The 17,300-nt window shown below is 38.8% G+C and overlaps 1 protein-coding gene across 3 annotated transcripts in view; it reads left to right on the forward strand.

Annotated features, from left to right (window-relative positions):
• DPP6 (dipeptidyl peptidase like 6) overlaps window positions 1-17,300 on the forward strand; it is a 1,666,940-nt gene that overhangs the window by 1,175,066 nt on the left and 474,574 nt on the right. For all 3 annotated transcript variants that reach the window (XM_089692326.1, XM_089692191.1, XM_089692252.1), the window contains exon 3: window positions 7,767-7,865. In XM_089692326.1, the coding sequence (XP_089548452.1) occupies window positions 7,767-7,865 (99 nt within the window). The remainder of the gene's footprint in view (window positions 1-7,766; window positions 7,866-17,300) is intronic.

Genomic DNA, 17,300 nt, shown 5'->3' on the forward strand with positions numbered 1-17,300 from the left:
CTCATTAGGGGAGTTCACCAATGGCAGCCTTCATAATTCTCTCTGGACAGAGCTCCTTTAACCTTTAACCACACCTTAAAATAATCCCTTTACCCAACCCTAAACATCAATCTTAACCCTTAAACATAGCCTAATACTCAATCCTCTAATTTCTAAGCCTTACCTTAAGGGATAAAAATGCAAAACTTTAGACCCTGTTCACATCTGGGTATTTGTGAACTCAAGCAGAATCCTAGTGTGATCCCGCAGTGAAGCACTCAGCAAAAATGACAAATCATATGTTTAGGTGCCATTCATTTTCAGTGGCACTAAAACACAGTGCGGTATTGAAGCTTGTCACCCAAAAGAAGCTCCTGCTCCTTTTTTGGGCAACACGATTCGTGCAATGCAGTTTGCAGCGCAATGTATCATGCAACCACATTTTGGTGCCATTGAAAATGAATGGCACCCGAACATACAGTGTGTGATTTGTCATGTTTGCAGCAGTGGGATCACAGGCAGAATCGCTGAGACTCTGTCTGAGATCACAGATGCCCAGATGTAAACGGAGCCTAAACTTTGACAATAAATCCACCCCTAATAATCCCTACTTTGCTTCTTCATGCTGAAAGTATCAATCATCTGTGCCTTGATTGGGCCAAAAGCTCCTTTCACCTGAGCCAAATTTATTTTTTTTATAAATGTTTTCTGAACAACCACTTGCATTTTCAAGAACTTTAAGTGTATCTAAAGCTGAAATTTCTCCTTCCATTTTTGATAGAGAGTAATGGTTAAATCTGCTATTTTTTGTAAAATGTGTCCCTTTTCTTACATGTAGACGGAACAGGATGTGGAAAGGAAACACCTTAACATGAAGAAAATCCCCTCTCGGACAGTTGTCATCAGATCACTATTGGAAGATTTATCTTCCGATTTATTTTACTCCTAGTGACATTTGTCACCAGGATAAATAGGGAGGGCAATTCTCTATAATAATGACACTGCAATGAAAACCTGGAGAAGTTTCCTTCCCTACTCTTAAAGTGAAAAAAAAAAGGTTTGGGGTTTAGACACAATTTAAAGAACCTTTTTACATTTAAGTATCAAGCAAATGTATTTCCATTTTTAGGAATATGAGTCATGCCATTACTGGGGATTTTAAGGTTGCCTGGGCTGTATTCATATTTTGGCTTTTGCAGGGAGAGTAAGGTTGGGATGAGACATTTTGAATTATATTTCATTTAGTCCTTGAAGATTTGTTCTTACCTTTCATCATTAGTCATCATTAGTATAGAAATATCTTTAAAGGCATTTTAGAAAGTTTGAACTTTCATCACCTAATGTCTGTCCAGGAAACTTAACATGTTTCAATAGCTTGCATCTTTAAAAATTGAGTTAGCCAGCAAAGGATGTCATTTAAATTTCATCCCTCTGCTTTGATTTATGGCCAACACAGCACAGCCTTCTGCTACAACAGGTGAGGATCAAATACAAGTAACATGAAGAAGAGACAATGGTTTCAGCAGCACCTAGGGCCGATCACAGCTTTAATTAGCCACCTATCAGTAGACGTGGCCCTGGTAGGACCTCTGCTTAACAGCTCATCTCTGTATTTGAAAAGGAAGCTTGAAGGCTGTAGAAGTTCTTTGGACAGTTGGATTTTTCAACGTAAGCAAAGTTCCATCTTGGAAACCCATTGCTTTCAGCTGAATGTTTGGCTAGGATCCAGACAACAGAGAGTTCAGAGTTATGTTCCTCATTCAGCTGGAATGTTGGAAGTTTTTCTCAGTGGTCTATTTAGCAAGTCTTCTACTTTTCTTTATACATTAACAGTATTTACTTCATTAAGTTTTTACTACATAACCTTTACTCTGCTGTTGTGTTGTGCCATTGCACTGTGATGGGAAGACATGAAAAAATGAGTTGCACATTGATGAAGCGATTCAATTTCTTGTTCCCAAACAGAGTTTTGTCACTGTGCAAGGAAATGCCTGGTGAGTGCAATTCCTGTAAACTAGGACATGAGAAAACTGCTAGAGTCTCTAGCAAAATGTGTGTCTCTATAATAGCTTGCTGATCCATGGGGAACGTGACGAATTGTTTTCTTCTAGATAGCAATGCCCTCAATGGCTGCTGTAGAATTTGTCAAAAGGGCCATTGAAACATTCCAGTGACTCTGCCCATGGGGACTGGCCTAAGTACAAGCTAGCATTTATTAGAGTTAAGTATAGCTTCTGAATCAGGCCTTTGAGTCCAAAAAAGATGTCAGACATTCCGGGCTAATGTAACATGGTGGATGGCACTGGGTGGGCTTGTCTTTATTACATGTCATTAGATATTACACATATTATTTTTCTCTTGGTCTCTTGTCATTCGCATATTCCATGCTTCAACAGGTCTCTGAACTGTAAAAACATTAACATAACATACAGCCAATCCAGGATTCAAGGTTTGGATACAAAATATACATTCAATAAAATTTTTAATGCATACATTTATAGTTTTCTTAGTGAATGTTAATTAAAATATACATTCAATAAGGTCATTCATATAGAAAGATAAAGGCAAAGTTTAGTGGATAGCTAAACACAAATCGCACCATGTGGCCCTAAATGTAGACAGCATGCATTCAGGGCCGCTCACCAACATCCATGCAGCTATTAAATTGGGATGAGCAACGTGTCTGTGCAGACGCTGTGTCCCAAACAACATTATTGGGCTGCCTGCATGCAGCAGAGCTGATACTGAATAAACAAGGCACTCATTCATGGGTTATGGGTGTCAGTGACCATATGAATGAAGCCTAAGTGGGAATTCCTTCTCACTTATGGAGAAATGTTCTGTTTCATCTCTGGGACAGCAAATAAAGGTCAATCTCTCAAGGGGACACAAACAGAAGAAAAACCTGACCGTTTTGGCTTTACATGAAGTTTAGGAAAAAAAAACATCTTCCATATTGTCCTTTCAGCAAATATAACACCATAGAAACTCTTAATTCATCACATGCACTTATATATTATGAGGCAAAAATGGATATTTATTAAATGACACCAAAGGCTCAGTTTTTTTTTTCTTAATATCAACCATGTTATACTTACCTGCTCTATGCAATGGTTGTGTACAAAGCAGCCCTGATCATCCTCTTCTCAGGTCCCATGCAAGTGCTCCTGGCCCCTCCTCTCTGCTGAGTGCCCCCCAGAGCAAGCTGCTTGCTCTGGGGGCACTCGTGCTTGCTCACTCCGGAGCTGGTCCTGCATATCGATGAGACAGACAGAGAGCTGCTCAGCCCCAGCTCCCTCCTCACTGGCTGTGATTGACAGCAGTGGGAACCAATAGCTTCTGCTGCTGAGTCTCAGCCAATGAGGAAAGAGACACCCGGGAGAGCCGCTGCTCCCATGCACATCACTGGATTGAGATCGGGCTCAGGTAAGTATGGTGGGGTAGAATGCATGAAGGTGAAAAAACTTCAGTCTTTACAACCACTTTAAAGGCTATCTCTGGGAAAAGTAAAAATCCTTCCATGCAGTGGGGGTGCCCCCATACTGCAAGGCTTAAATGCTCATTTAGGTCTAGGGGACTGGAAAAGGCAGTTTTACTTACCCAGTCCTCTGCTCCCCCAGAATACAGTGCTCTCCTCTATGCTTGACTGTCAGTATCCTCACATCTCATGCAGGGCTAGGGATCCTGCATTCTTCTTGATGACATCATAGGGGTATCTGACTGCTGGAGCATAGAGAAGAAAAGGCTGCATGGACTGGTCTAGCAGCATGGAGCAGCCTTCAGTAATAGAGAATCAGGTAAGTAAAAATGCTTTTCTCAGTCCTCTAGACCTAAACAAACATTGTGCAGGGGCAGCCCCGCAAGGGAAGTTTTTTACTTTCCCCAGAGTTCAGCTTTCAAGCAAGCCTAATAAATATCAATTAAATGTATAAACAAAAAAAATACTCAAAGCAACCAGCAGACAGAATTATAAGCAGTAGAAGGTATTTGCAAATCTCAATTTGTTCTGAAAAAAACTACTTCTGCCTGGCCCCCTCCTTGTTCCCAAATCCCCATACTGTTCAATCACATTCAGTAACCAAAAGAAAGTCTTGGGAAATGGAAGAGATGAGGCCAGTGCCAGTATGCTTTGAATTGTGATAGCCAAGTTGGCAGGGCCGCAACTGGAAGACCTCAGATGACCTCTCATCCTTGACTCTCCAAGTCAGAAAAGCCAAGAGTCAGAGAAAGCAGTTAAAGCAAAATAAGGGGAAAATATAAATTTTTTGAAGGGAAGCTTGCATCATGGTAATAATCTTAGAATAAATATTCAGATTCTTAACAAAGTTCATTTGATAGAGGTTCTATTTAATGGCTGCGCTGTATTTTTTTCCCCATAATAGCAGAATGAAATGAGTGCAGGTGCCAGCCGTCATTCAGAATGACGTAGTAGCCAGGGGCATATATTGTCAAACTCCCTAAGCATTCTTCAATAAAAGAAGAGAGGTTAATTAGCATTTTGCAAACTGTTAAACCAGCAGCTACAGGGATAAAACTGCAAATGTAAGCCTAATTAAGTATTTTAGCTAAATGATGTTTGCAATGGGGCTCCAAGCAAAAGGTTTTATTTTGTCAACATCTTATTTTGTAGATTTTTAAAGCAAATTTATTTCAAGAAGGTCATGCAGCTGTGGGAGGTTAGACAATGTAATTTCCTGCCAAGCACAAATAAGCTTGGTTCACCAGGTTACCTTATTATGAACATTAATGGAGGTTTGGTGGGTCCAGATTAAAATCTATTTTTACCATTTCATTAATGATCTTTCCTGGACTAATATATGAGCAGTAGTGCAAAAAGTCAAACTGACCTCTTTTAGAGCTGTACACAGCATTTGCTTCAGTTCTTGTGTCCTGAAGGCCGCGCACTTCACCTACAAGCCATAGACTTAAAAATATTATGAGTATTTTTGTACAGCAAGCTCTCTGTCATTTAGCTCATCATTATAATCATCTACTAAACTCCCAGATTTTTCTGATTCAGCTATTAAATTAAAGGTTAAAGTCTGGCCAAGCAGTTATCGGCACAACTGGAATATGTATTCATAAACTATATTACCTGTTCAAATATTTATTATTTAATGCAGTCACTTTTGTGATGTACACCATTGCCACACTGTATAGCAAGAAAGACAATGCTACTTTCTTTGTAACAGTTAAAACATTAGTAAAGTCCACTTATGATTTGTACCTACAGAAAAGCTATAATAAGGCTTACCTGTAGGTACAGTCAATTTTTCCTAAGTGTGTAACTTTTAAAAGATATTCACATTTGCAGAGGCTGGTGATGTCACCAGTGCATGCACACTGTGCTCTGAATGGACAGAGTACTGTAGTATACCATCCATAGACAGTTCTATACTGCGACCGTGAACATCATTGCAGCCCGGCCAAATGGTCGGAGCCTGCAAACCAAAAGGGAGACCAGGTGAAGAGAGAAGTGCTAACCAGGGTGACAGCACTCTGCTGGAGGGCTTTGATTTAAGGCAAGTCTGTCATAATGTGAAAGTGTGTGGTGCATACTAGCACAGTATGACTTAAAATGCCCAGAGGGTCCAATTTTTTTTTTTTCAACTTTACCTCCGCTTTAAAAACAGTGGTGTAATTTCCTTGCCTCTGCATTGCTGATTGGGCAATGACATGATATAACAGATAACTTGTGCATTACATAGTAAAGGAGCACTCATTACTATACATAGTAGTAGACTGGCAGCAATATGCAGGGCATTATTAGAAAAACAATACTTGGAATTTCAGTGTCAGCCTACCACAGGAAGTTAGGACTTAACTGGATTTCTAGCAAGACCAACAGGCAATTTTTGTACTTGTAGCATCATAGAGACAAAGCATAGGGAAGTGTGCATATATTGTATGTATGAAATGTGCATATAATATATGTATGTATATTGTACTGAATATGTATTTTTGGCCCAGGCATTCACTATAAGTGTAGGGTAAGGGTTAAGGGTTAGTGCTGGGTTTACTTTTTTAGCTTTGGATAGAGTGTAGAAAAGTCTCTGTTTTAAATGGTTTCAAATGCTGACCATTATTGAGATTTTCTTTAAATTCCTGTCCTGTCTGACACTGACATGAGGACAGGAAAGAGGGGCAAGTCTCCAAAGGGAGGGACAATCATTAAAACTTGACAGAGGAGCAGACCCTTCTCCACTCCACTAAAATGTTCCTATTGGAGCCTCCATCCCCAATGGGTATATTTGCTTTTACTTTCTATTTTGTTTGCTAGAAGTAAGGGTAAATCAGGGACAGAGGCAGCAATTAAAGTTGATAATACTTCTGCACTCTACCCAAAACTAAAAAAAAAAAGTTTTGGCTAGAGTTAGGCTTTTGGGCTTTCGTAGCTGGGGTCAGGTGAGGTAAGGTTGAATGTCAAGTGTGGAAAAAAAAATATTTTTTTTACTATTTTGGTATCGAGAATTACCAGCCGTGGCCCCCTACACAAACATACAATGAACAGGAAGCCTAAAATATATTTGCTTTTACTTTCTATTTTGTTTGCTAGAAGTAAGGGTAAATCAGGGACAGAGGCAGCAATTAAAGTTGATAATACTTCTGCACTCTACCCAAAACTAAAAAAAAAAAGTTTTGGCTAGAGTTAGGCTTTTGGGCTTTCGTAGCTGGGGTCAGGTGAGGTAAGGTTGAATGTCAAGTGTGGAAAAAAAAATATTTTTTTTACTATTTTGGTATCGAGAATTACCAGCCGTGGCCCCCTACACAAACATACAGTGAACAGGAAGCCTAAAATATTTTATTATTTCTCCAAATCATGCATACCAGGGTTTGCACATGGCCATGATAGACACTTGAAACATACAGCTGAGTTAACACTGATTTAATTTAGAGGCTAGTTATACTATTACTGACTTACACATACTTATATTACATCACCATTTTTGTACCCCATTGGTTAGGTGTACATTATTTATCCTATAAAGCATTTAAGGGTTTTTCTCCTATAGTCCTGTTCTCCCAGTGAAAATGAAGCCTAAAATATTTTATTATTTCTCCAAATCATACATACCAGGGTTTTCACATGGCCATGAAAGATGCTTGAAACATACAGCTGAGTTAATGCTGATTTAATTTATAGGCTAATAATACTATTACTGACTTACACATGCTTATATTATATCACCATTTTGTACCACATTGGTTATGTTAACATTATTTAGACTATAAGGCATTCATTGCTTTATCTCCTATATAAATTATTTACAAATCATTTTAGAAGAGGCTTTGTTATAAAGACCACAGGCCACTAAAGTTATTTTGTTAAACAAAAAACATTGAAAAAGCAGCAACTGTTCATAACCATTTCCTTGGGATTTGCTGTTCCTTTGCTGATTCTAAACTCTGATCTGAAAGGACACACAAATCCAAGTGCTGATTGGCACATAACTTGGGGCAGCTTTCTGCCTGGTTGCTATACCTGAAGAAAATATTTCAGCAACTCATAACTTCTAATTGGATAACTTCCTCTCCTATCTTTCATTCCTAAATTACATTACTGTCGGGAAACATAATGGAGAGACTGGAAAATGAGGGGGGGAGGAGTAAAAGCAGTTTAGCTTGTCAAATCAATTCTAAATATTTTACTCAATGTTCCACCAAAAGTTACAAATGAAATGACACGTCAAACTTTGCCTACTTTTTTTTCTCAATAACTAATTGTAATTCAGCCAGTGGAGTTGAGGGTGAAAAATAACCTATATGTTTTTGGCTTCTCTTTCCAGTGGAAGATAATAGCCTGTCACTCAAGAAGAAGGTATCGCTGCAAGATTTGGTCAGTGGAGAGTTTGCAATCCATGATACAGAGGCTAAATGGATAAATGGTGAGACTGGCGCCACGCTGTACAACTTTGTCCATCAATCTTTCCATTAGTTTCTCCAAGTAGATAATGAAAGCAGCTTTATTATATCCTTGGCTAATAACCCCATGTATTAAGATTGATGTACTTTTCGGGAAGATTCAGTGCTTGATATTTGACACACATCCTCTGAGCTTTTTCTTTTTTCTCTTTTGATGTTAACTTGTTTATCTTTCAGAAGCAGTGTACTCCAGGCACTGAGTGGTATAAATTAAAGATCATTTGGCAATTATTCTGCTTGAGTTGTTAAATGCATTTTCTTTCCTTTACAAAATACAGTCAAATCTAATGTTGTTATTCATCAACAAGATCTTTTGTTCCAAATATGCTCATTCCATTGGTTTTCTCTTCAAGTTTTGCTTTTTTCAGGGCAGATTTGTGTTTGGGTGCTTCCTGTTAAATTTATCATACAATAATTGTTATGCTGCTTTTGTAGTTAATTTATTTAATGTGTGTAGAGCACATGCTATTAAAATGTTTTTTTCATGTTTCTTTTTAGATGATTAAATAAGAAATATTACAAATGTCAATATTCTATATTTAACAATAGCATCCAGATAGTGGCATGCGAGACACCATTTTTATTTAACTTTGTATTACTATGGTCAGAGTCAAGTTTATAATTTCTGCCTGCAAGGCTAGATGTCTTATGCCATCTCCTTTTATCCTTGTTGACTCACTACACTTGGTACCACCTTATTAAGATTTGATGTGTAGGATTGGACTTCTGCAAAGTCAAAACAGGTGGTGGCCCATATCGCCTTTGTGTTGTTCATTTGAGCAGACTGTCCCACTTTGAATCAATTCCTACTTCTCTTTTTTCTTCCTTAGTTGTTCCTCTTTTTGGTCTGATGTATATTCTATCAAAAAAAGAAAAAGAAAACATTTTCTACAATTAAAAGTGTTTTACTGCACTAAACCCTTAATATAACTTCTAAATGATTGCATTTGTTATTTTCAAAAGCCAGTATATATGAAAAGTAGTAGTATAAAGAATAATTTGTTGGATTTACCAATCATTTTTGACATTAAGATTTCATGCTCCATATAATGGGACCTGTGTCAATGATGTGTCTTGTGGCTTTATGCTTTGTGCTGTAATGTGTCCCTCTTTCCCATCTCAGCAAGTTGGAAAGGTATGATCGTGGCTTAGGGCAACAGTCATCTACAGATCATGTTACTGATTGTCTGTAACATATTCTCATCTACATTCAAAGTTTTCAAACTGTCACCCTCTTTGACATTGTAATTTGTATGATTTTATAGTGTTGCTGTCCTGGGATAGTTTGTACATTTTTGTTGGTAGACAAGTACAGTGTGCCATTATAGTACTTTGGGTCTATACTCCTGTAGTGCTACACCCGGAGGAGCTACTGAATTGTCTTGTGATTTCTGTGCACACCTTAAGATGCCATGCTCACCTAGCATTTCTGTGCACACCTTAAGATGCCATGCTCACCTAGCATTTCTGTGCACACCTTAGGATGCCATGCTCACCTATCATTTATGGACACACCTTGAGATAGTTCAAAAAATGGCCAAGTATAGCCTAAATGAAAAAAGGATTATTAAGTGTACTTATATACATAGTCAATAAGACAATAACACTACTGTAAGAGATGTGCTTAAACAACTGCAGTATTTTTATTTTACTATCAGTAATTAACAGTACTGAATTTCTTTTACCTAGCAACAGTGTATTAAGACATTCCTAAAGACCTGTCATCAGTCAATCAACAACATCAGTAACCAAACAAGCATTACTAGTTCTCAAAAAGTATCCAAGGGAAATTGAGGTGTTTAAGCCCTCTAGTATTTATGTATTCAATATGGAAATCTAAAACACTTTTCCTCCCTATAAAGTATTGTCTCTATTTCCACCTCCTTGGGGTTTTGATGACCATACCCCTAAGTGCATAGCTTTCTATTGGTTGCAGCACTATATATATGTTTACCTCTTCTTTTTATATTGTTATGTTTGATTGCAAAAAGGCCCAACTGCATAGCATTGTTATAAGCTTTGTGAACATAAAATTATAAAAAAACAGAAGACCATTGCATTACTGCTAGGGGCTCTTTGACTGGTGCATCCCTTTAGCAGTGTATAGCAACATGCTGCCCTTTTCACTGGATGGGAAGCTCTGCTGTATTAGGAGAGAGAAAGTTGTTGGTTGGAGCTGTGTAGTGGCTAGGAGAAAAGCACACATCTTATGCTCTGAGGACTGATAGAGATTGTCATATAATCATTAATTGGTGTCCCCTGATCCTAGGGAAGCATGGTGTTTCTCCAGGGTAGCAAATTACCACCTGATATAGGAAAGGTGGGAGAAGAAGTACCTATTTGGTGCAGAAAAGAGTCTCAATAACAGAGAGAGTGTACCTGTCACTAGCTGTAAAGTCATCTAGCATTTTTACCACAAAGTTTATATCTTTTAGATATGTATGTGAGGTGCTCCTTTACTCGACTTGCACTGTAAAGAGTACTTATTGAAAGGTAAACTTGTGATCAGTTAAAAGTGGAGTAAATGAGAAAGAGTGGATGCAGAGACTGTTGAGTTCTGTGAAGAATGCAGTGGATAGTTTGTGGTGGAATTGACTAGATCTGGTCACCTGCTTTGTTGGGAATTGTTCCTCTGCATCTGGACCATCTGAAATAAAAACGGAAGTTAGCATTTGGAACTGATAGCAACTTACTGGTTGCAGGCTAGAGAGGCACTAAAATAAAGTAGTGGCAAGTTGCCTTTCAGTGAGTCCATGACAGAAGAAGCATTCTGGTTCAGGCATGCTGCCTAGAGAGTGACCCTGAAATTGGGTAATTTTCCACAGAAATGTACAGTATATATATAGTCCCTGAGATTATCTTCTGAAAAAAAGAAATGCCCGTTTCTGTGTTCAAACAACATAATTTTAGATTTTCAAAGCATTCCTTTTTTATTACTACTGGATACTAAATAGAGACATCCATTTGGCCATTTAGAGCACCCACAGATTTGGCCACACCTGGTCACACACTGTAGGGAGTGCAGCATAAGGATGATTGCATTGTGTGTTTATAATAGTTGATCTTAATTCCCTTTTCCCAGGGCTAGTCAGTCAGTTGGGGCATGATGGGGGCAACACATGACAACTGGCCAAGGAAGGAAGGAAGTATAAATCTGGTCTGGCAGATAGCATTGCCATTCTAGACACACCAAGGCTGGGGGCAGAGAGACTGAAGGAAACAAACAACATTAGTAGTTGTTCATCTCTGCTCACAAGTTGGATTGATGTGTACAAACTCAGAATGACTTAAATGTAGCTACACAATACACTGGTTCACCAACTAAAAATGTACCAGAAAAACAATGAGGACCTGACCAATAATACTGCAATGTAGTGTGGCAATATGAATTGTGACACCCCTAGTAGACCTTCCTGCCTAGGAAATCCAGCCTTGACTATGGTGTAAAAAGCCTAAGAAGCTTGATATCCTGAATGAGAGCTGAGTGAGTCAGAGGAGGGATGGTCTCCTTTTGGCTTTTTATAGGATTCTGAGCAGGCAATGAAGAGCATTCTGTTTACAGATTTAATTTACATTTATTTATAGATTAAAGATTTCACACATGTAATGGCAACAAGCAATCAGGTTAAACCCATGTATACATTAAATAGTATAGTTAGTATAGTATCCCCTCAAATGAGAATTGTAACAAGAGAAACTTGGAGACTGCCATTGCTGACTTGTGCTCTGTAAGTGCTAGCTGACTGCTCTGCATGCTATTCCAATAGCATGAATACTTTCCAAATTATTGTTCCAGAAAAAGCAGGCCAGGGGTCCAGACTTTAACTTAGCTTTCTCTGCTCCAATCCTGTTCCTGGTCTATGGCTCAAATAGTATTGTCTTCAGTGACAGCCAGGAAACTGTCAGCATATTTCTCTGACTACTGGCTTCCTTTAGTATTTATTTGTAAGCATGCAAGCATTAAAAATGTTGTTTATCTATCCTAAGTATTATAACATTACTTAATTTATTCAAATAATAGAGAAATGAATGGGCATGAAGATGTGACTCGTAGGAAAGGCATCATTAAAATGACCTGTGAGTTGCATTCTGATATATCCAGTCCTGCCTACACGAAAATCATTTTAAGCCATAAAAAAGAAAGGTTTCACGTAAACCAAACGTGTTATATGCCATTAATCAAAGTGATCAATCAATATAATTAGTATTGTCTTAAGTCCCACACCATATAGTGTGCAAGCAAAATCTTCTGGTGCCTAATAAATTTCTTCATGTAAATCCACTTAGTGCTCTACCACCATGTGCCAATATTATTGCACTCACCAACCATCTATGACCCCTTAATTTAAAGAAAGTCAAATATGTTTGTTCACCAGGACTATATATCTCAGTGGGTTCCTTCTCTATTGTCTCCCCATGTTAATCCAATGCATCCATATTTCTCCACACCTAATCATCAAAAGCCAAGAGAGATAGCTCTTATAGTGTATTAGTTTTTATTAAAATTAAACAGTATAAAAACAAGGTTGCACTCACATTTGTTGGTGCCCAGTACCTAGACACTAATACATTCAGCTAAGCTTTGCCAATGCCGTTCTATTCCTTAGAGCCAGCGTGCATTCCAATAACCGGTACCGGAAGCAATGTCAAATCTGTAGACCCAGAAATAGCGGACGTGTCACTCTGCCTCTACATGTTTCCCCTATTGGCGTCTTCAGGAAGCTCCCAGAACTCTGTGAATGAGTGACATGGCCATATGGGTGGAGCCCTGCATAGTCACGCTGTTTTCAAATCTGACAGATAGTACGGGGAGACTTCTCCCTGTATTACCTGTCAGAGGGAGGGGGGGCAGTGGGCGCGGCTGCAGCTATGGGAACATGTTACATGTTCCACCCTAAAAATGGGTGGAACATGTAACATGTTCCAAAGGTGAACTTATCCTTCAAGCACCAGAAGATTTTGCTTGCACACTATATGGTGTGTGACATTTTGTGGCAATAATAATTATATTGATTGGTCACTTTGATTAATGGTATATAACATGTTTGGTTTATGTAAAGCACCAAACCTTTCTTTTGTATGGTTTAAATTTTGTGTTTGTACACTTTTAAAGGGGCAGCTGACACATTTTGAATTGATTTAGTTGACAATTTATGGATGGCTGATAAGAGTAGGTGCTCAGTTTAATCTATTGTAAAAATCATTTTAGGGTTGAGATGTAACAAATATTTACGAGCTTCAAAAAATGCCCAGCCAAGATAAAGAACAGGAAATCTTTTCCCATCCACTGCTCTCAATGTAATGGCACAACTTTTATGACATATTTGTTGTTCATGCGGACAGAGATGCATGCCATTTTGCATTTCACTTGACAAGGGTTAAACACAAAACAGTGTTGATCGAAAACAGTAGATCTAGTGAGAAAAGATGTCACAGCTGTTTTTCTGTATATGATAGTCAGGAGAGCCTCAGACTGGTGGACTGGCTCTACTGACATGCAGTCCTGCTGGGACTATGCTCACTGCTTATTTTGAAATCTTAGGAGATATCACATGGTATGACAAGGTGTTTCTTAGGAGATCCTCTATGTAGGCTGCCTGTCAATCGTAAACTGAAAGGAATCTTATACACAAAACAGTAACATTTATGAACAGTCTGTCTAGTAATACTTGCAGCAAGGCACCTAACTGAATTCTTCCATCAGCTAAGCAATTACAAGACCCAGCTTACCCTGATAATTAATGGGAGCATACACTAAAAAAGCTCAGTGCCAGTCTGCTGTTGTTCTGGGGTTCCAAAATCATAACATTTATAATAGAACCCAACACAATAGGTGTCATATGTAACAATTTGGAGATCCTATAGCTTAATTTGGGGAGTGGGATTCCAAGGTCTCAGCCAAGGTATACAGCTTGGAGTGCACCACATTTGTGTCTGCTTCTGTTTGCTGCTTCCACAGTACCCTTCAAAATACCTGCAGATTGAGCATGTTAAAATGCAAAGTATAGAAATATAAATGTATACTGTATGTTAATATTCATTTGTAAACACACAAATCAGGGAATCTGATCTAGATCAGGGGTCTCCAAACTATGGCTCATGGGCCACATCTGGCCAAATACAAGGTTTTTAGCAACTTGTCCTGTAGTTTCTATGGTGCAGGCTGGTCAGTCGCCAGCACCATAACAACCAAAGATGCTGAGCATCCAAGACAATCGTGAGATTCATTGCTATGATGCTGGTTGCTGGCCTGATGGCACCATGGAAGTGCATGATGCTCATTCAGGGTGATGGGGGTATCCAAGGCTACTCCATCATTCCCAGGAGGACCTTCTCTGCCTCCTGCTCTCCATCCAGACTTTTTTCGCCTCCTGCCCTGTGTCTTGCTTTTTCTGTGGTCCATATTGTGAGGTAGGATAAAGGGACTGAGGACTCTGATGTAACGTGGGGGTTCTGCTGTGCATGGGGGCTTCTCATGTGAAGGAGGCCACTGATGTAAAAGAGGGGACTTCTGATGTGATGGGTGGCTTCTGTTGTGAAGTTATTTCTTGGAATGTGTTTATTCATTCACTTATGAAACTGATATTTTTTCAGCCTGCACATATTTCTAAACGATATACTGTATGATGTGGCCCTTGTAATGGAAAGTTTGGATACCCCAGACCTAGATCAATGGATTAGTGATCTGGTATGTGTTTCCTTGTTTAGTGATAGCTAAAATGTTTACTAGGTAACAACACATTGAAAAGATCCCACTGACTGATATTCAAAGAGAGCATTGTAACGGAAATTTTCCTAAAAATGATGAACTACATAAACTGTAAGTGAACTGTTTTACCAAATAAAAGATTTGTAATTCTGTTCAACAAGTCCTGTGATCCAGATACTCCTGCCTACTATACTGCAGTTGAACAATACATCCTGGTGTATCCTAGCTTGTCATTGGACGATAAAGGACTAGCAGCACACTGATGAAATTATCTCTCACCAGTGTACAATGCAGAACAACCTAGTTAACTCCCCCTTAGGCGGGAGGATGATATTATGATTCAGGTGCATAGGCTAGTTTTCTATAAATTTATTGAGTCACTTGTACATATTATATTAAACTCTATATCGTTCTAGAATTCAACTTTAACTTTCAGCAGTTTCTATAGTTAGAACTGCCATTTCTGCCTTCTGTTAGCAGGGAACAAATTTCACACTTTTTCTAGTTATATTTAGAAATTGAGCAGTTTTTTTGCCTGTTCAGCACCTCCGGGAAAGGTAGAGATAAGTGATAAGAGGTGCGCCTTCCAAGTGCATCTATGAAATGTCATCTGACATCATATATGTGCTCAGTGGTATAGCTTCACTAGGCCAGCCAAGAAGTGCAATGGAATGGACACAGGTCAAGTGCCATACAACACTCCATGGAAATGTGACACTGAAAACACTGTGCATTGCAAGCTCACTTTAGATTTTTTTTCCTTTCGTATATGAGGTTTAATGTTTTGCCTTGTGTTCACCGCCTTTACATGTCTATCCTTGCTTATTCCTAAGCCTTGAGGAAGAGAAATGTACATTAATCTTTTTCAGTCTTCTTGGAAAAGGAAATTCATATATTCATTATGTAGGAGAGCATATGGAGAGTAGAGTTTAATTGCATAAATTACTAAGTATGGGAATGAAGCCATGCCACAAATGGTAAAGCTGAACTCTGGGATAAGCAAAATCAGATTCCAATACAAGAGCCATATGTATTATCACATGACTCTTGGTGTGCTTTGTGTATTCCTGCCAGATCTATGCAGTAATCAAGCTTGAAACTTTGCCTGTGCATGAAATTCCTGTAATAAAGACCGTCCACTGCTGCTTTCTCTCCCTGTGCAGGGCGACGTGTCTTGAATCTACACCTCTCCATTGTAATTTTGTAAATTGTAAATAGGTGGGTTTGCTGGGTCTCTCCTACGGCTCTGCTTTCTGTAACGGATATGTAGAGCACATTGATAATGTCTCCTTTTACAAGGTAATAACTGGGTTTGTAAAGACATTTAGTGCACACAAGTTGAATGCATATCCTTTTGGCTATTGGGGAATACATTTAAAGAGTCACTCCACTTATGCTGAGAAAGAAAACATTCCCCTCTGGGTGATCCCCAATAGGATACAAAAAATACCCCCACCTACTGTATCCTAAATTATAAAATATCTTTCGGCTTTAGTTACTCTTTAAGTCATATTCCCTATAGTGTGGTACCATTGTAATATAATATATGTTCATATATCTATCTATCTATCTATCTATCTATCTATCTATCTATCTATCTATATATCTATATATATATATATAAAAAAAATTGTATTATTTTTTTTTGTGTGATGATGTCATATGACCTAACTTTCTGAAACAGGAAAGAAGGGCACTCTTTAGCACAGAATATCTAGGAAAAGGACACAACCCTACTACATTGCTTATCCCTTTAGACAAAGACAAATTAAAATGCAAGAATGATCATGCAACCTACTGGGCTTTTTCACCTCTACTTTTCCTTTATGATAGCTAACTATTGCAGTAATCTAGTGGAGTTTGACATTTTTTGTGCACTTTAAAGAACGTTGGCGATCAAACCATACATTTATATATACACTGCTCAAAAAAATTAAAGAAACACTTTTTAAGCAGAGTATAGCATCAAATCAATTAAACTCCTGGGATATTGATCTGGTCAGTTAAGTAGCAGAGGGGGTTGTTAATCAGTTTCAGCTGCTTTGGTGTTAATGAAATTAGCAATAGGTGTACTAGATGGGCAATAATGAGACAACACCCAAAATAGGAATGATTTTACAGGTGCAGGCCACTTACATTTTTTCCCTACTCATCTTTTCTGGCTGTTTCTTACTAGGTTTGCATTTTGCTAGGGTCAGTGTCAATACTGGTAGCATGAGGCAATACCTGGACCCTACAGAGGTTGCACAGGCTGTCCAACTCAAGAGCATGCAGGAGATTCCAGGAGACAGGCAGTTACTCTAGGAGAGCTAAACAGAACCGTAGAAGGTCCTTAACCTATCAGCAGGATGGGTATCTGCTCCTTTGTGCAAAGAGGAACAGAATGAGCACTGCCAGAGCCCTACAAAATGACCTCCAGCAGGCCACTGGTGTGTATGTTCTTGACCAAACAATCATAAACAGACTTCATGAGGGTGGTCTGAGGGCCCGACGTCCTCTAGTAGACCCTGTGCTCACTGCCCGGCACCATAGAGCTCGATTGGCACTTGCCATTGAACACTAGAATTGGCAGGTCCACCACTGGCGCCCTGTGCTTTCCACAGATGAGAACAGGTTCATCCTGAGCAAGTGACAGATATGAAAGGGTCTGGAGAAGCCGTGGGGAATATTATGCTGCCTATAACATTGT

This window comes from Staurois parvus, unplaced genomic scaffold (assembly GCF_062004578.1).
Source record: "Staurois parvus isolate SC_StPar_1 unplaced genomic scaffold, SC_StPar_1.0 ptg000005l, whole genome shotgun sequence".
Classification (NCBI taxonomy): Eukaryota; Metazoa; Chordata; class Amphibia; order Anura; family Ranidae; genus Staurois; species Staurois parvus.